The following is a 20,348-nucleotide window of genomic DNA, read 5'->3' on the forward strand; positions in this document are numbered from 1 at the left end:
TCGAAAAAATTACACTCGACCTCTGCTTGGAGAGTACAATATCTCTGCAACAGTAAGCAATACACTGAATCCGACATGTGCAGTTTGTAAACATGTCGCAAGAAGCGCTGTATCACTGGTACCAGTATTTGTCAGTAATTATCAGTTTAGACCGGATCGCCTTATTTCAGTATCCTGGACTTACGATTTTCCATGCTATTTGTTTTTATCAACATTTCAAGACTTAATAAACAACGCACATGTAACCATCAGTGAAAACAAGTATTTACGAAAGTTCTCTTTAATGAAAAAGCGTCAAAGCCGTAACAATGTATATACTTGTATAAGGACATGAAGTAAAAAGATGAGAACTTTGTTCACTTGTTGGACATCGTTCTAAAGGTAACACGGGAGACATAGTGGAAAAGAAGGCTGGTATTTTGAGAGGCTTCGAAAAAAAGTATTTGTCTATTGATGTTCTTCTTTTGGGTACAGTTCTATACACATTCTTATTTTGTAAATAAAGATTACAATGTGAAAACTTTCTTCGCTCATTTCGTAATGATGTGCGCTCGGTATTTCATTTTCTTTCTACATACAACCCACGATATTTTATTGAAGATCATTGCAATAAACTAGTAGCCAAGATACCTTGGGGTACCTATATGATATGAGTGAATGACTAATAAATGAACATTGTATGACTGTAATGAGTAATGCATGTAATTGATATATAATATTGAAATATTCATTAATGTAATGAATTCGTAATACGACTGAAATATTGAAGAAGTCCGGATAACGTCATAAATTTCTAAATTGACTAGTGATTGCTCTAAGTCATTCTATGATTGGTCCATATGGGTCTGCTAACACCCTTTCCCATCATACACCGCTCGCTTATCATGATGGAAATAATCAAAGATGGCGGAGCAAACATGGTGACGCCCATGAACGCCAAAGAAAACAATACAAGTTTGACGAAGATATAGCAGCTTTGTATTAGATAGTGGTTGATACATTTCATGTAATAAAAAGAGATCTAACATATTAAGTACCTGGAGTCAAGAACCCTAGAATGTTACATAGCCATTTTATTAATAGATAGGGGTGGATACCGGTACAGAAGATTCAGGTCCAGGTACGGTTCAGGTCCAGAGGTTCAGGTTCAGGTCTGGACCTGAACCTGGACCTGATTCACTATGTGAAAACTTATAAATGGACGATACTCAAAACAGTGGTCTATTTTGCTACAAATCTGTTTCGTGGAGTATTCGACTCCCACTGGCATTTTTAAGTCCTACAAGGCTAACTGCCTCTGTACGATTTACTGTAAAACTTGGTATAAATGACTATAGACTCTACTCTGCCTCGCCCTTGTTATTCTCTTCGACCGGTAAGCCCCAAAACATGTGAATGCCCGATCATATAATCTGTTCATTGTCCAATAGGTCCAACATCCGGTCCACCTAATTTTTTCAGGTTCAGTTTTTCCGGACAGGTCCAATAAGAAAAAAACGGTTTTGTACCGGTACGCTATACCGATACCCAGCCCTATAGATACAGCTGTATGCAAATATATGAAACCTAAACTTCCCCTCTCTCACATAAACATTTATATATGGCACGGTAAGTAATGACTTTATCAATATCAACATTCAATAATCTCCTTAATGATACAGAGGTTGCTTAGATAATCTAGCATGTAACTTATTTCACCGAACATAATTGCTATTACTAAACAATCCTAAGGCAGTTTTATAGCAGGTATTGCACATTCCTTCAAGCCAAGAATGTAAATGACGAATATGTATATATTTCTTATATTTCTAAACCTAAAGGATCACATAGGTTTTAGACAACACGCCAATGAAATAAAAAGCATAATCTCCAAGCAGATGTTGGGGTAGTAACTGTCAGAGAAGACCAGTCAGAAATTGTTACGGAAGGGACCACTCTTTGATTTGCTATTGGCTAAACCATGTGTTGCAAAGGAACGTTCATTTAGTGATCCCTCCCCGTACGATTTTCTACCCTTACTTCTGCTTGAAGATTACAAAAAGCACGTAGGGCGCATTATCATCATCAATATGGCGACAACTCGACAATTGCATTTCTTCGACATAAATAATCGAAAATGACAAGATTACAACACCATAGTCATCCATGATTATTACGTTCTGTTTCTTCTGTGTCCTCCAAGTCTTTCGGCACTCTTGTACTTTGCCTGCAGACCTCATCGTACGAGGGAGGGGGCGACGCCGGGTAGTAGGGGGGAGGTGCCCCGGGGAGGGTGAAGGTGAACCGCGACAGCCCCGATCTGTCTGCCGTCCCCGGCGTAGACGTGCTCGTAGGGACTTGTGACTGTGGACGACCAACTGTTGAAAATAATAGAGAAGGCAGTCAGCTTGTGAACCCTTCACTTTTTGTATTTTATACAGGTGTTTCTTTTGAAGACAGTCAAAACGTGCTGCAGCTCAGAGATGTTTGAATAACAAATAGGCATCTGTCCTTGGTGCTGAAATTAGCCTTCGGTTCGCCCGAAAAGTAGTATTGTGTTGCGTTGTGTTACATTGTGCTGTGTTGTGTATTGTGTTGTGTTGTGGTGTGTTGTGTTGTGTTGTACTGTGTTGCGTTGCACTGTGTTGTGTCGTATTGCGTTGCTTTGTGTTGTGTTGTCTGTGTTGCATTGTGCTTTACTGTGTTTTTTTGCCGGTCAGTAGCACCGGCTATGAGACGGGAGAAGCGGTTGCATGGATGCATGGATGGATGGATGGATCGGTCACTTTAACAAAATAGCCCTTCTATACGTGCTATTACGTAATCGAGCCAGCGTGGCCGAGCGGTCTACAGCACGGTACCTATCTTCCGTAGATCGTAGGTTCGAACCCCACTTGCTAAAATTTTTTTCTTTGTTAGACAAATCTCATGTAGTGTTTTTTTTAATAGAAGAAAGACCAATTCAGTAATTCGATCTTTAAAAACTCTTTTTTCGTGTGATTTTGTTTAACATCCAGGCTTTTTCCAAAATACGCACCGGCCAGCTTTTTTCAGAAGCTTTCTTGTTTGCGTTGTAACGTTACTGTGTTGTGCATTGTGGTGTGGTGTGGTGTGTTGTACTTTGGTACTTTGCACTGTGTTGTGTTACGTTGCTTTGTGTGGTGTTTAGTGCTTGTACTGTGTTATTTTGGGTTGTACTGTGTTGCGTTGTATTGTGTTGTGTTTTTCTGTGCGGATTTGCTATGTGTTGTATTACACGTACTGTGTTGTGTTATAAAAAATGCCTGTATTCCATGTATCTTTCTATTCTGTTAACTTAGCAGACGCCTTCATGTGTAATACGCGCGCTAGTTTGGGGCGCGGTCGAACGATTCTGAAGCGGTATCATTGGCACGACACGACAATCGTACGACGAAAGTTCCTTCGCCCTTACCAACTACCTAACAGTAGTAATATACATAACGTTATCTAATTATAAGCCTAAACAAGGAAACCCAGGGTCAACTGGTTTGTAAGTAATGTGCTGTTAAAGGGGCATTCCACTCCAGAAGGGAGTCTTGTTTTCCAGTAGATAATGTGGCAATGAATACATAATCAGCCGAATTTTGTGGAATTCACCTTGGGATGAATGACGTGATGTGTACAATAATGACACTCACTAAACCCATGCAGACCCTACCCATGCATTCCCTATACGCATAAACACTGTGTTTATCGTACATATTTTCGAAATAAATGAGGTACGCTAAGCACACCGAGAAGGCAAATTGCTCATAAGATAGCAAAGAATACAAGAACAAGACGAGATTTCTTAGTGAACCTGAAATTAGTTTTGTAACCTTACCTAAAAGTTTTGCATTGTATTCAGCCATAGGATTAATTCAATTAGATGGTACTTGGGGAGTTTAGTAGAAGACTGAATGTTTTTGAGGCATGTGGAGCAACTGGGTAATTTATCGTATAATGTGAAGTAGTATGCAGTTATCACTTCCTAAAATTAATATCTATCGGAAAATAACACTCCTGTGTGGAGTGGAATGCCCCTTTAACATCACGTACCTGCAGGCATGATGTTTATCGCCCTGACCCTAGTCCGCCGGCGGGCCCGACCTCTGCCGTTACTCCACCTGCAGCAGGCGGCGATCACGGCCAGGCACAGCGTGAACAAGGCGACAACAACTATGGCCCTGTGATGTGGACAGAACAACAAACAAACCTGCTCAAATCATTCCTTGCCTCTGATTTAAACCTAACGATTATTTATAAGCTATATATACAGCACACATCTTGTTTTCTAGTCTACATTGTCATTGTCCTTGCGTAGTGTCATAGTCTGCATATACTGACAGTAGTAGAAGTAGTATATATATATGCATATAGCGCTGAAGGATGCACATCAACATTGGCCAATGCTACTTAAATAGTAAAAAGAACAACTACGGAATCACATATTTTTTTTGGGGGGGTGGGGGCGGTGGGCTCTGGATTTGGGCCAATTCCATTTCCCTGTTAGTGTCCCTGACGTGTCTAGAGTTCAAAAGCCAATAGGTGCCATTCCAGATACGGCAGCAATTTTGGATTTCCCGGGGTCATCTGGGGTCATTGCACCAAAACGAGGCTTGAATGTCACCATTGTATTATGCTATAGTATAGGTAGGTCATCTTCACTTGTAGTTTTGTGGAACTGCGAACACACAAACAAATCTCAAACTGATTACAAGTCATTTGTTTTTACCTAGGTAAGTGAAGATGATGGTCGCTGGCTGACCGTCTTTCATAAAAGTTGAAAACCGTCTTTCATAAAAGTTGAAATTTTATATGAATTGAACGAATGAAGGCCAAATAGTTTGAATTCCAATACAGTATATCATATGAATAGATAAAAGTAAACGTACCAGAAGTACCAAACGTTGACAACACTGTTGTATACAGTTGTCGTTTCCTCCGTACAACACGCCCTCTCTTCGCCACAGCATCGGGTACTACAACTGTGGGGCGAAAAATTATAAACTTAACGCATATATACATGGACTATATGTCAACCTGTACCTGCATGCCAAGCAAAGAAGGGATCCTTCCATCCAAATGAAATGAAAACATCATCGTCCGTTCGTTCAGTCCGTTGTAATGCCTTACGGCACATAGGTCAGCAAGTCACCTTGCCGGGAACCCACTTGCTAATACATTCCGATGGTAGGGATGTGTTCTTGTTATCCTGGGATTTCTGTACTAAACGCGCAAATTTGACCACCTCCTGCAAAAGTGGCGTGTTCCTGACGTCACAGCTGGAGATAGGGTCATTCTGTGAACAAGGTCGACGGAGTTGACCGAAAATTTAGGGTAAGTCCCTATATTAATTCGTGTTGGAAAGAAAGTTTAGCAGTTCCATCAGTCACTTTGCTGTTTCTATTCTTGTTCTTGTATGGTTACTGGGTAACACCCCTTAGTGTTGGTACAATCCACCCAGGGCGCAGTACTGCTGTTTTATTAGCCATTCGTCAGTTGTTCTAACACATCTTCCTTGAACTTAACGGGATTAGCTTGAAGGGTGGTTAAATACAGTGGACTATTCTAGTCGATAATGGTTCTTGGGAACGAGGCTTGTATGTCACCATTGTACATCAAAACCATCCATCCACGCGTCTCGGTATTTGAGACAATCTTTATTGGTCTTCATGAGTTTATATGAGTTTGGGTGATTATGTCGAGATTGCCTTGGGTTCAGCTGCAGATAGGTATACTTTTACAAGGAGGGGTTGCTAGTTCGAGTCGTGCCTTCAACGTACTCGATGCACCTCTTGAAACAAGTGATCCCCATTCTACGCCCCTTCCGAAATACAAATGCAGCCCCAACCGAGATTGCCTATCCAGGATTGAGCCATGGTCTCCCAGTTACCAACTAATTTGAACCAGGAGCTCAACTGTGAGGCTGCTACCAGTTGAGCTACAGGGACATCCCATACTCTCCCACGCACTGGCAATGATTTGCAACGAAATGTTTGGAACCTAAATGGAATTTGAAGATTCTCAGACACGCTCTCTGGTCTGGAAACTACATTCCAACATTACCAACAACATTTGTAGTATCTGTAAGATCTCAATGTGCCATATATCTCTTTAAAACACCATCTGAAGAGGTTTTAAGTGATCCACTTATGAAGGTACAATCTTATCTTTCCGACACCTCAGTTCATATGTGTCTATCTACAATGAAATGGAAAAGTCTTGCTTATCACCGTTTTTCTAATTACACGGTTTGCTTATGGTAAACATTCACAGCGTGATAGTGTGAGTGCTATCTACACTGGGAAGATTGAATTGCCGACGTTATCTTTGTCTATCTTTACATGGTAATAGAAGCTGTGGCACTCTACAACCCAATACAATCTTGACTTGTTTATCTGTTGTATGTTTATCTGTTTTATGGGGTGTTCGCAGCAAAAACAGGAAAATTACCACATTTTTAAAGAGGTAACGAATGACAATACAACAGACATTGCTCCTTGAAGTGTGTGGGCATCAAACACTGGTGAAAGGTAATACCAAGGAAAATAAGATGTACCAAGGAAGATAAGGAGTAGTACCAATGGAACCCCTCTCTCTAAACCATTCCCTGATATATATATGTACGTATATACATATTCGCAGACTAAACACAAGCGCATAGATGTTTTAGAATAAGGACCCCCTCACATCACCAATGGAGATGACATTATTTAGGTCACGTATTGCTACCGTGTATAATTATACCATGACAGACAATTAGTCTTCACTACGATAGAAACATGGATGTCCCTGTAGCTCAACTGGTAGCAGCCTCACATTTGAGCTCCTGGTTCTGATAATTTGGTAACTGGGAGGCCTTAGTTCAATTCTGGGTCGGACATCTCGTTTGGGGAACCGGACCTGGACCGGAATTTTCTGTACCGGTACCCAGCCCTAGCCTCAAGCATGTCAAACGGAAAGTGCTAGCAACCCCTTCCTGTAAAGATATACCCTGCTAACGAAACAGTAAGGAAACTTTCAGGCCTATATGCCACTAGGTACAATGGTCTGAAAGAACTACAGAAAACAGCAACAATCTATTACAAATAAAGGGATATCGCATAGCAATTTTGTAGATTGGCACACAAGCAATCCTTTGATGGTATGTTCTTTTGTGTATATACACTGAGGCTGAGCTAATGTCCCTACCACGCCCTAGCTTTATACGTAATTTTCTTCAAACAGAGTGGTGCATATTGACAAGCCATTTGGACAAACAGACGTTACGCTATTTCACCTTTATCCATTGGGTAACCTATATCCGTTGCTTTTAAAAACAGGGTATTTGACTAACATTAGTTTCAAATTGCAATATTTTCAGGATATTGCAATTTAAAACTATCATGTGGCACTCGTCGATTTGATATGCCGAAATACACTGTTTGTAAAAAGCAACGGATATAGGTTACCCCACGGATTAAAGTGAACTAGCGTTACATTTGTGTTTTTGGAAAATATATGTCAAAAAGATAAGATATGCGTGATTAAGAGGAGAGTAATTTTTACAAGGTCCTCAAAATTGAGTTAGACTTCGTTTAACGGCATCATTACTTGGGAACTCGGGCGACCCCGTAACGAAACTGTTTGGAGGATAATTGTGTAAACCCAATTAGAAGTGCCGAAGCGACGGGACGGAGTGAATTATTGATGAAGGCACATACGGTATGGACGAGATGTTTGTGGGGATTGTGTTTTGAGGGAAGAGATATCATAAGAACTGCTTAGAGGGGAGGGTCGGGTGTTAGGCCCATAAGAAAAAAATTGTATTCCGGATTTCAGTCCCGAGTAAAATAGGATCAAAATATTCTCTTTTTTTTCTTTTCTTTTTCTAATACAGTATTCAAACAAATGCAGTTTAACAATGTTAAAATAGAATATATCAGGACATTGATATTTTTAACATAATATTGTAATACATATACACATTGTACAAGGACGAGTATGTTGATAAATTGAACTAAAGAGAACTACACATTCTTACATGTACATCAGTTGTTCAAAGAATGCTTGTCTTTACCAAGAAGGTTATGTCTTCGGGTGCGCTTGTCTGTCTGTCTGTCTGTCTGTCTGTCTGTCTGTCTGTCTGTTTGTCTATCTGTCTGTCTATCTGTCTGTCTGTCTGTCTGTCTGTCTGTCTGTCTGTCTGTCTGTCTGTCTGTATGTCTGTATGTTTGTTTGTCTGTCTGTTTGTTTGTCGATCTGTCTCGTGTTCTATACAATCCATGGTCATGATATTTGGGTAATAGATAGCTCTTTTGAGTGGAAAGAAGTAACATAGGTTTGGGCATCCTAGCAGCTTGTTCTGGAACTGCATGGGCATTTTTAACATTTTTAAACATGTTTGATATCCACAGGCTAGCCTCTATATCTATACATAGCTTCCCATAAATGAATAAACAAAGATCGAGAATTATACATGTAACTAACAGCAAACCTTTTCAGCTTCTGTAAGAAGCACAAACTGATCCCCCAATAGAAATATTCACCACTCACTAAGAATATTTGCATTGCCAGCGGACTTTCCATCATTCCGTAATTAAATGAATGCCATAACAATAAATGGGTCTTTTGTGGGAAGTAAGCTGTTAGTGGTATGCAGACACGGAGGCTCATCTTGGGGTTTGTGAATATTTTGACGTAATTACTATTGTTGATTCGTGCCATTTTTATACTAATGCTTATGGCCAGCTGCGTGTTTCTTAAGAATGATTTGGCTTCGTGGTTGCTTGTAAAGCTTCAGTGCTTTCTTGGCGTGAAATTGAAGAACGGATTTTGATTCATTCTTATTTCAGACCACCAATTATGACAATTATTAACCTATTAGAGATTGACTTTAGGACAAAAATGAAAAACACGTGAAAGTTTCCATAGTGTACTTATATCAATCTGAGCCCATGGGTTTCTGGAAAAAAAAAATAGAAATTATCCAAACGAGTTAGTTAGCCAAAGGCTGTACTCAAGGCCGCGCAGTAAAATACCACCCTCCCCATTTTGGTCAATTTCTCCAAGTACAGTCCACCAAGATGTCTGTAGAGACTATATTGTTACCACAAATGTCGAAAAGTAAGACTTACTACACGAAGGTGGCTACATATGTCCCGAGATGAGAGTTGTAGTTGTACTTCAGACAATACGCCGCTGCAACCAACTGAAAAAACAAGAAGACAAAGATCTTATCAAATGAAATATTTTAGTTTTCATTTATTTCTCTTTCTATCCATCATTAGGAATCTCTCGCTAATTCTGTCTAATGTATTTTCCCATCGGCATCCATGGGCAACAGACATCAATGTACGATGTAGCTAGAAATTGAAGACGGGAAATGAGATAACCTATGCTTGGAATTCTGGGACCTATGACCTAACTTCCTGTAAGGTTTCTTGACGTGCCTAGCATTCAATCAAGGTCATGTTGATTTGATCAGATAAGTGACATCATGTGGAAACCCGTAAACTGATGCGAGCATGTGAATAAAAAAGGTTTAGCAAAAAAAGTTGCCTTCATTGTGAAATCTAGGTGGCCAGGAAGGTTGGACAAATGCCTGATAAACAGAGTATGGTATAAGCTGGAAATTTGAATAGATTCTTAATTCTTATGTTCTTTCATATCTTGTTCTTTGACCTTGGAATTGGCATTTCATGACATGGTATACATTTTCCGATGTATCTTTTGTTTTTGCAATCTACGACATATATTTGCGCAATTTTCGGCTACTTTGTACGATTTAGAGTACATTATGGTTTAGAACTAGGGGTGGGGGGGCTTAAAATTTATGCGCGTGTGGATGCCACCCATATAATCAAATCAACATGGCCTAACTACGGATACACAGTCAAGCAAACATTGAGCCGCGCAACGAAAACAAAATATTTGCACACTGAGATGTTCAAATGTCGTATCTCATAAAGATTTGATAATGTCATATTTCATGTTAACCAGCATGCTGTGTAACGTGTTGCCTTAACTCAGCATGGTACAGGGATCGAGTTAATCAAATCCTCGTAAAATTGCTGGCATGCTGAGTAAATATTGCGACTTCTGGGTGAGTTTATACAACGAGACAGCGGGATATCATATAACACATGGAAAGTTCACCTGAAATGCACGCTATAGGGTTCCCTAAATATTGTAACCCACAAACACGTTGGAACGGAATATGGTTGCTTCATCTATTTAAGTAGAAAAGTGCCCACAAAAATTGCCTTTGATGATAATATATATGTTAATTGCAAATTCATGCCCGAGGGCTAATTGCAGTTACAAATAACACGCATGATAAGGAAAGTACAATAAAGGTGCTAAGAACTACATTCTATGACTATGTTGTGCTACTTTAGTGTACACTATACTAGTTTTGTTGGGTTTGACTTCTTCTTTTGGGGCAGCGGAAGACGAATTTAGCCACTTCTTCTATGATTTGTGGGTTCTTTGATTTTAATAATAGGATTGATTTCTCACTGTCAGGGATAGTTAGAAGGTGAGCGTGTATTTTGGATACAATCATAAATAGTTGGTTTCTTATATAATCATAAAAAGAGAGCAATTAGAGATAAAATGAAGTTCTACAACCCTCACTCGGGCTGATGTTGCTTAGGTTGCCTTTAACACACTGTTGAAGCAACTGTGACAAATGGATAGCCGTTTCTTCATGTTTACGAGGGGCGTGCAATAAGCAATAACTCTGATCCACTTTCAGTTGTCTGATCCAGATGGAATTTTGCATGTGTAAGGATTCATATCTCTATAGTTTATGTTGCAAAAAACAGCTCTAAACTAATTGTAGTTTCTGATTTACTGGTGTTTGAACTGAGTTAGGTGTGAAATAGACCAGGTGTGAAATGGAGCCAGTTGAGTGTCGCGCAGTGGTCCGGTTTTTGTATTTGAAAGGACGCACACCAAAGGAGACTTTTGATGAAATGAAAGAAACTTATGGTGATGATGCCCCATCATATGACCTTGTAAAACGCTGGAATCCTGAATTCAAACATGGCCTGAAGTCTGTGGAAACAGCTCCCAGACCTGGTCGTTCCTCTTCTGCCATTGATGAGGCATCTGTTGGAGGACCAACCTGGTGTGTCCTACAAAAACGGTGTCCAGAGCTGCATCAAACGAAGGGAGAAATGCATAACTCTGGGTGGTTTCTATGAAGAGAAAGACTAATAACTGTGCCAAGTTTCATTAATCTCCTGCTATGGGAAATGAGTCAGAGTTATTACTTATTGAACGCCCCTCGTATGTTGCACGGCATATTCCTGTGTAGACAACTTCCTAGTGTAAATTTAGATACATCGTGATAACAAAGTGGGTGTGAACAGGAGGTTTTAGTAAGACAAACTCAGTGAACAGCACAAAAATCAATAAAAGTACTTCTTTAGGCCACCGCAAGTAAATTTTGTGGATGTCATACTCTACATTAAGAGATTCTAACTCCAATGTCAGAAGTTGAAAGAAAAACTAGACGGAAAAATCAAGATGGCTAAATCTTTAAATAGAGACCACCAACTCAGCAGGCAAGTCTTTTATTCCCATATTTACCTCAATAGAAATGGGGGTTTTGTTTGGGATATGTCTGTCTGTGCGTTTGTGTTTCCTGATTTTGGTAGTCAGCATTACTCAAGGACCTCTTGATGGATTACGATGATATTTGGTATGCGGGTAGGTGTTGGGAAGACAAAGGTCAATGTCGATTTTGGGCCCCCTGGTATGTGACCTTTTTACTGCAGCAGAAGTTCAATCTTTTGACCTGGGCAGACTGTGGCCTTGATTTTTTGGTACCAGATAGATTGTGATGTAAGGAAGTATGTTTGGTAGTAAGTTTGGGCCCCCTAGCAGCTTGCTCTGGAACTGTGGGCGCATTTTTAAAAAGTGCACAAAGTGTAAGTGTGGTGACCTAGGTTTAGCTGGCAATTGCACTCAAGGCCACGAGTACCACACTAGTGTCACATAGGCAACTTCCGAGCTAGTTTCACTTCTAAATTCACACCAACACACATGTCTAAATTTATAGCAGCACCCATAAGCTTCCACACAAGCGTCACTTCTTCAAGTACTCTACTCTTCTTCAAGTGTGCTTTACCTCACGGCATATTTTACCATTTACGGTTTTTCCACTTTATATTGATTATCTCTGGTGGGAACAGAGTTTCTTGTTGCTGTATTTTCCACAAAATCAGACCGAAATCAATGCGCGTGCTGATGGCATCCATAACATGTACTTGCTGTGGCCTTATAGACGTGTAAATCTCGGAATAACGGCGCCAGCCTTTGTCTAAATCCACGGTTATGGCACACCCTGACTTCACTCGGTGTGTTACACTTCTCCGGGGTTTCTGAGATAAAGAGCAGATAAGTCAAGACTCTAAGTGTGTGTGTAGGAGGTTTGAAACTTTGAAGGCTGGCGACGATTCGGAAGACTTTGATAGTAATAGATACCATAAAGAATTGAAATACTCTCATGTCTCGTATCCCTTAGTCTATTAAGTAGTTGACCGTCGAGGCACCACAGAAGATCTGACAACATGTTTTCCACCGGACGAAACCCTTCTCTGTTTTCTGTTTTTCTTAGCCTATTATGTACATATGTGTAATTTAGATTTGTTTGTTGTATCTTTGTGGGTCAGCCGTCATCAGCTTGAATAGACTGCCTAGGCTGGCCCAGTGTAATGACTTGTTGTCATTTTCAATAAATAAATAGTGTTTCACTTAGTGTCATGCCTGTGCATTTTCTGGTATCATCCATCTTTTCCGTTGCCTATCTCTCTTTTAAATAATTTTTCCTCCCTGAACAGTTCCTTGAAATAGATCATTCCACGAACAGTGATAGCTTTAACAGGTTGAAATGCACTGACGGCTATGAATCGATAGAGTTTGCAATCAGTCCACATATATCTGTCTAACTACACTGCATCTCGTTCTGTAAGACACTTATTTAGATATCACTACAAGAAACCGTATTAATTTTGTAAGGGTGGTTGCAAGCTGCTTTGACGGGTTGGGAATCATGAAACTAGAAAGAGATCCCTTAAGATTTATATTTTTATCCAGCCGTACTTGCGTCTAACACATTGTCTCCAAATGCATGGATACATTCTTTATAGTGTAGTTTAATACCGACGACATTCAATTGTCTCTTAATGCCAGTACATGCTCCAATTAGTAAAGTAAATGAAGGATGCATGCTCTCTCTTGGTAGATGATCTTATACGTATAACTTCCTGCGGGGTTCGTCAAAAGTACCGATATCATTGTGGGTAGGCCTGTTTAAGCCCCCTTTACAAATGAAGAATTTAGCTCGGCCTAGTTGTTGGCGAGCTCCAAATGGACATTTTCGGCCGGAGTATGACCGGCGTTTTGGCGATTATTCGGGCCTCGACCGATTTTTATCACAACATTATTGTTGATATTATTGTTTTCAGTGCGCCCGTCCACTCCACTCATGTCCTACATATATTTCGCAACTCAGAAATTAAATTTTACACAAATATTGGCCTTTTACAAGGTTAGTCAGTTCTGACTTCGTCCATGTTCAAGACATAGTACAATCTCATTAACAAATTATAATCAGTTGTGTTGGACGGACGTCGGACGGGCTACGTCCATTTGTAAAGGGGGCAGATTTTAAGCGAAAAGTATAGCCGATACTCGGGCGATGTTGAAATTCGGCGAGCTCTGACCGAGCTACAAATTCGGCCGGCGTCCGCATGAATTGTAAAGCCGGCTTTAGGACACGAAACCGGGACGTCGCCTGGCCACTCTAAGGATTGGTAATTTATCCCATTTCTTTTGAGTCCAGAAAAAAATGGCATGGAGAACTATGCGTAATACAGCCACGTAATTGCCGTGCATTTATTTGCCTACTGTACAATCATACTCGAATATTTCAGGGGTGGTGCGTAAAAGGATCGTCGAATGTTGGGTTGCCTTTATTTGATTAACGATAACGAAATTAAAAGAAACATGCCTGCTTTTATTCAATTTGGGGACTGTAAACAAAAAGTAGATATTACAAATTTACATTTTATGAAATGTCGCCGTTTGCGATTAATCTTGGTAATCTTTGTTGATCACATTTGGAACATAATATATTCCCCAGTGTATACAGCTATATCCTATAATCAGAAATATGTATTCATAATATGACTTTATTCTTTTCGTTCGATCCGACCCTTCCACTATGGTGCAAGAGAAGCAAGTCTCATTGTTGAGGGGTATATTTCTACAGGGAATTGTTTAGTGGTGCGTACCTAAACTCATATTCAGGTTCAGGTCCGGATTCAGGTCCAGCAGTTCAGATTCAGGTCCGGACTTCAACCCATCATTGCATATTATGTGCGCTAGAAAGTTTTCTTTTTTGAGGGGGAGGGGGGGTGTATATAGAATTGCATGTTAGCATGAATTGAAATACAATGTAAAAAATGCATGCAAATTGTATACAGCTAGTGTAAACCCGAAATGTTTTTGTCTTTTTCCAGTCAAATTTTACTGTCTAAGGAAGATTTTAGATGCTTTAGAACAAAAAAGGAATATAATTGACAGATAGCTTTTTGCAAGTCCGGACTTGGCTCCGGACATTTAATTTTTTTTTTTTTTTTTTTTACTTGGACCTTAACATTTTTAGGTCCAATTACAAGTCCGGGCTTTAGGTACGCACCACTAGATATGTTGCTAGCCCTTTCCCTTTAACCCTATTCAGACCGGGGGGGGGGGGCTTTTGAGGCCCGCGCTAACTTCGATGCCCTATAACGCCAGAACGGCTTACGCTAGAGCCACCAAATTTGGTGAGTTTTCCTAAAATATTGTTGGCAACAATTTTACGAAGTTTGACAAATTTTCCATTTTTCTTGTTGCCATGGCAACCGTTTGTTGACAGCCAGTTTTGCCAAAAATCACTATTTTTGGTTCTAACTATGTATTTTTCACATTTATTTGCTATATTACTGCGATTTTGTTACATAAATAAAATCTTATATTATTCAGCATATCTTTCATAATTATATATGCATAAATTATGCTAATTTGATGACGTCATCAGCCCAAAATCCAAGATGGCGGACCGAATGGCCAGATCAATAATAACAAGCTAATTATCCCTTAAAATTTGTAACTACCTGGTATTTTTTCATCAAAAACCATCTAAATGAATGAATTTAGTCTATTTCCATTGCCCTTTGTGATTATTTGTTGCAAAAAAAGTATTTTTAAAAATTCAAGGTGGTGGATATAATATGGCGGAGCCCAACTCGTATCTTAGATGTGCATGACGTCATTTTATGACGTCATATTGACGTCATTGATGTTGCTATTGGCAACACAAGTCGTAATAAACATTATTATACTGTTATCTGCACTTGTTGTTACATTTTTGAACGAATAACTTGAAGTTTTCTGAGAATACCCATTTTTCATGGGTTTGGCCAATGTAATCAAATTGATGACGTCATAATTACGTCATCTTACGTCAACGTAACGTCAAACGTTACATAAATGTCAGATATTATGTCGAAATTATTTCCTGAAAATTTGGTGGCCTTACGGCACGTCGTTTTAGAGTTATATGACTTAGAAGTGGAGGGCCTCAAAAGCCCCCCCCCGGTCCAGGGATGACCAAAAAAGCCCGGTCTGAATAGGGTTAACATGTTTGAGGCACTCCATTGAACAGGGGACCTCCATTTTACAACCCTTCCGAAAGACTGGTGCAACCCCAACCGAGTTGCCCTACCCAGGATTGAACCAGGGTCTCCCAGTAACCAATGAACTACGACCAGAAGCCCAACTGTGACGCTGTTACCAGTTGAGCTACAGAGACATCCCCAATATGACTTAAGACGATAAAATATCTCTTGAGAGGATGTTGGGTTATACTTAGCTACACATCCAGCACTCCATAGATACACTTTAGGTGGATTTTACAAATCAATATATCTTTGAAAATGTGTAACATCGTTTTCTATAGACCTTCTGTCAAACATATTTAACACGAGACTTCCTGGCTTATTTTAACATTACATTTAACTGTGAGGTAACCTTTATCCGTTGTTTCTCAATCGACTTGTCATCTTGAAATCCCTGTTTTAAAAACAACGGATATAGATTACCCCACAGATAAAGGTGAACTAGCGTTATAGATAGCTCTTCATGCCTTTGGGAATAGATCTCAGTAACGCTACCATTTCAGACGACTAGGCTACCTATAACGCCTTTAGGTGTCAAATAGCGTGCTGTTGAAAAATCACTTGCCGATATATCTAACCCTTTGGTGCTTTTGGAACGGCTGTTTTCCCGGATAGTGCATACAAGAAAAAAAAATTGTGCAAATTTGTCTACAAACACTGAATTTGGCAGACATGTTGGACCAGTAGTAACGGGGCCTGAAAACGTTTTATAACACACATATTCTGGCAGCTTTTACCTCCATTAAAACGGAGGTATTGTCTTTGGTGGGCCTGTCTGTCTGTTTGTCTGTCTGTCTGCCTGCCTGCCTGCCTGCCTGCCTGCCTGCCTGCCTGCCTGCCTGTCTGTCTGTCTGTCTATCTGTCTGTCTGTGTGTCTGTCTGTCTGTGTGTTTGTGGTCAGCATAACTTATGAACCTCTCGATGGATGTCGGTGACATTTGGCATGTGGTTGAGAAGAATGAAGGTCAACACTATAGCCTCCTGGCGACTTTCCTTGCTACTGCAGCAAAACTTTCAGCTATGATATTCTGAACAAGGTTTTGTTGCGATTTGGGGCTGGTAAATAGCTGTGGTAGTCTGAAAGAAGTGGCATAAGTTTTGCCCCTAGCGACTAATTCTGGGACTGCAGGGGTGTTTTTGGTAATGTCTTTAGCTTCGGTTTTGTATCAATTTTGCAAAGACTCATGTGTCCCGACAACACTCAATGGAGCATAAATGATGTGCATTGTATATGATAGTGGCCCCGAGTTCAGTCTCAGACAATGCCTTTATGGATGATTACATAATTATGATTGCTTTGTTATTGTTGCTATACATTGTACCGTGTACAACTGGCGAGCAAAAAATGTATTCATGTAATACCACCTTCACCTGGTCCACCACTTGTCGCACGATCGCAAACTGAAGGCATCTTAGGACAGTCGTGCTTCTGTCGTACGACATGAAACTGTCTTGCGTAAACGCTATATTTGTCATAAGACATCGCACGAATTGTCATAGAATTTTTAAGCAGGCTGTAAAAGAACCAACCACCGACAACGATCTAGACAAAGGTTATGCACATCCGTTAAAGGTCGCAGTGAGAGCGCAGTGAGAGCGCAGTGAGAGCGCAGTGAGAGCGCATCGCGATCACCGTCTAGTGGAAAGGCCTTAAGAATAAAGCCTCTCAAATGTTGAACACCTACATTTCATGAATATTACATGAAGCGCTGATGATTTTACAACATAACTAGAGCATTTTGTCCCTTGGCCCTATTATCATATAGCCTTGTTGTATTGTCAGTGCTTCTTCACAAAGGAAGTACCTACGATAGGGTATCCCGTATTTTTGTGGCACAAACTCAAAAAGGAGGATTATGAAAATGCGTTTGCGTCAAGGGGAAAATCAGCTTAACAGTCCTTTAGCCCTTTTTTCCGTGCGCCATATGTCTTTGTAATCGCGTTGTTACCGACAATAATCCTGTATGGTGGCTTCAATAAGACCTTTATGAAAATTTAATATCTCATGGGTTGTTGCTCTTGTAATTACTTAGCTTTGCGGTTTGGTCACGGCACTGTAGAAGGCTTAACAGTTATATGATATTGGAGGGGATCATGAATAAATAATCTGTTTTTTTGTTCGCATGTCTGGTCTCAGATGTGGCCGCTTAAAACAGGTCAAAGAATCTGAACTGCATTTATAGCCTAACCATAGTATTAGAATGGCAGTATATCTACTTTGGGCAATATTCTACTCGTAATTTGACGGTAGTTCACCTTTATCCGCGGGGTAACCTATATCCGTTGTTGTAAAAATAATTTATCGGGGGACATCAAGTCGACGTACACATTTTCGTACATAACTGCTTCATTTTCAACATATTGAAATTTGAAACCGCTTGATATTCGTAGATAACTTGTTTATAAATACGACGAATATAGGTTAACTCGCGGATTAAGGAGCACCAGCGTTACAAGGGACCGTCCAGTAAGGATAAAGAGCCAATGGAAAAGATGTGAGGATGATATCAGAGAAAGGACAGGCATGGCACCAAGTAGGACGCTTTGAAGAACAGAAAACTGATGAGTGAGGAGAAAACTGGTTGCCAGATCTTCTGTGGTACCCCAACGGTCGAATAGTTAGACTAAGATCTAAAAAATTAGATTTATTGAATTTACAGACAATGTAATATATGGCAAACCCAGGCAGCTCAGCTGATATTGTGTGCCAACACATACGTACATTTACACTACTCATTGAATACACATGATTAACTCGACTGGCTAACGTATACTTCTAGAGAAACAACAAGATTAAACCTAAAGACAAACCTTCTTGAGTAGAACATAAGTTAAACTTTTTATATAGCTTTATAACTCGGTGGTCCAAGATCTGAACTAAAGTGTATATTGGTCTGAGTGGTACCGTTTTGTAGAGGAAATATAAATACTTGTTTGTTTGTTTGTTTGTTTGTTTGTTTGGATTAAGGGATAAATGGTTAGACCATTATAATTTCCTACTGGGGTACATATGCAAATAGCTCTGTTTTATCCATGCATACAATCTTGTCTTTTACAGATTGCTTTGTGATAAGTAGTATCAGATGAAGCGCGCTCTAAAAGGAGGGCAATCTTTATCAGATGCACCACATCACATCACTGCAAAAAGAAATCATATCTTTACGCGTTCGTAAAGGTTGAATCTTTTCCACTCAGGTGAAGAAACGACACCTTTACGCGTACTTTAGGGAGTGTATATAAAGACCTCCAGTGATGTATTTTCTTTCAAAAATCTTTGTCGTGTGTGGCGTATAACTGGTAGAGTGTTCGGCTCGGAACATAGAGGTCCCAAGTTGGATACCCGCCGTGACCCCGACGTTGTGCCCTTGGGATAATGCGCTTTACACGATCTTCCTTACTTCGCTCAGGTGTAAAATGGGTACCTGACTTCGGTCGGGGAGGTAAAAGAAAAGACTACCTTTACCTTCTGTCCCTACTGTGTATGCGGCACTGTTGATATAAGTTACAAAGTTGAGTGCAGTACCACATTGTCCTCGAAAAGCAGAAAGACCAAAAAAAATCTTTGTTACAACTCCACTGCCCCAAGGAATAAGATAAATGTTTGCCTTGTTTGAAAACGTATCCTGTTAAGAACAATACTTGCACGCTCCTGTTACGAACAATACTTGCATGCTCCTGTTACGAACAATACTTGTCCTCGTCTGTCCAAAAGCAAAAAGACCACAAAAATATCTTTGTTACAATTCCACTGCCCCAAGGAATAAGATAAAGGTTTGCCTTGTGTAACAACGTATCCGGTCAAACCTGTTACAAACAATACTTGCATGTCCCTGTGGATGCAAATTTCTGTGTGTACACTTCCTGTGCTAAACAATGATGATGCTAACAAGTACGACAACGGGCTTGTTCAATTCTATGACTACAAAAGGTAAGTAAAATATAAAGGTAAATGTGCCGTAGCATTTTGCAGACCATATATAGGGGCGCTGTGGGAGTTACACGTATTATGCACTGTGTCCAGGGCACCTACATAAAGCTAAGGGCACAACCCGCCGTACGTGGCGAATCCGCAGCCTGATGGCACACAAAGTTTTGCCTGCACATAAAGTTGTACGGCGTGTCTGCGTCCTCCAAAATCGATCCGTCGGATTGCCAGCGAGTCCGTACGGAGGCGGTACTTACCACTTACGGATCCCAAAAGATTGCCCACGTTTTGGCCCGTAGACAGCACGTACGGCTTTATGTCCACTAAAAAGTACACCGTACTGAAAAAGCTCTGTAAATTTGTTCACACAAGTTTTAGTAAGAGAGAAGAGACTTTGTAGGTTTTGAATATAAAATGTAACCTCTTTACAGCTATACTTAAGTTATCTAACTCAATACATTTACTTAACCCATGTTGGGCAGGAATATGCAATAAAGATCATTGTCATTGGTACCTTCCAAACCCTGTAACCTCCCAAAACGAAGTCTTATAAAGTGCCTTCCCCAAGGACATACTGTCTTAAGCGAAGGGCACAACCCGCCGTACGTGCAAATACGTGCTGTCTACGTGCCAAAACGTGGGCAATCTTTGGGATCAGTAAGGGGTAAGTACCGCCTCCGCTCGAACCCGTAGGCAATCCGACGGATTTGGCATTCATGCAGACACGT

At 40.2% G+C, this 20,348-nt stretch overlaps 1 protein-coding gene across 1 annotated transcript in view; it reads right to left on the reverse strand.

Moving 5' to 3' along the window:
- Positions 1-1,807: 1,807 nt before the first annotated feature.
- Positions 1,808-20,348, reverse strand: part of LOC118403409 — a 20,784-nt gene continuing 2,243 nt past the window's right edge. Inside the window, exons 2-5 of the mRNA XM_035802121.1 lie at positions 9,099-9,172; positions 4,875-4,967; positions 4,039-4,166; positions 1,808-2,357 (exon numbers count right to left, since the gene is read on the reverse strand). Coding sequence (XP_035658014.1) covers positions 2,140-2,357; positions 4,039-4,166; positions 4,875-4,967; positions 9,099-9,172 — 513 coding nt within the window. The 3' untranslated portion in view covers positions 1,808-2,139. The remainder of the gene's footprint in view (positions 2,358-4,038; positions 4,167-4,874; positions 4,968-9,098; positions 9,173-20,348) is intronic.

This window comes from Branchiostoma floridae, chromosome 16 (assembly GCF_000003815.2).
Source record: "Branchiostoma floridae strain S238N-H82 chromosome 16, Bfl_VNyyK, whole genome shotgun sequence".
NCBI classification, from domain to species: Eukaryota; Metazoa; Chordata; class Leptocardii; order Amphioxiformes; family Branchiostomatidae; genus Branchiostoma; species Branchiostoma floridae.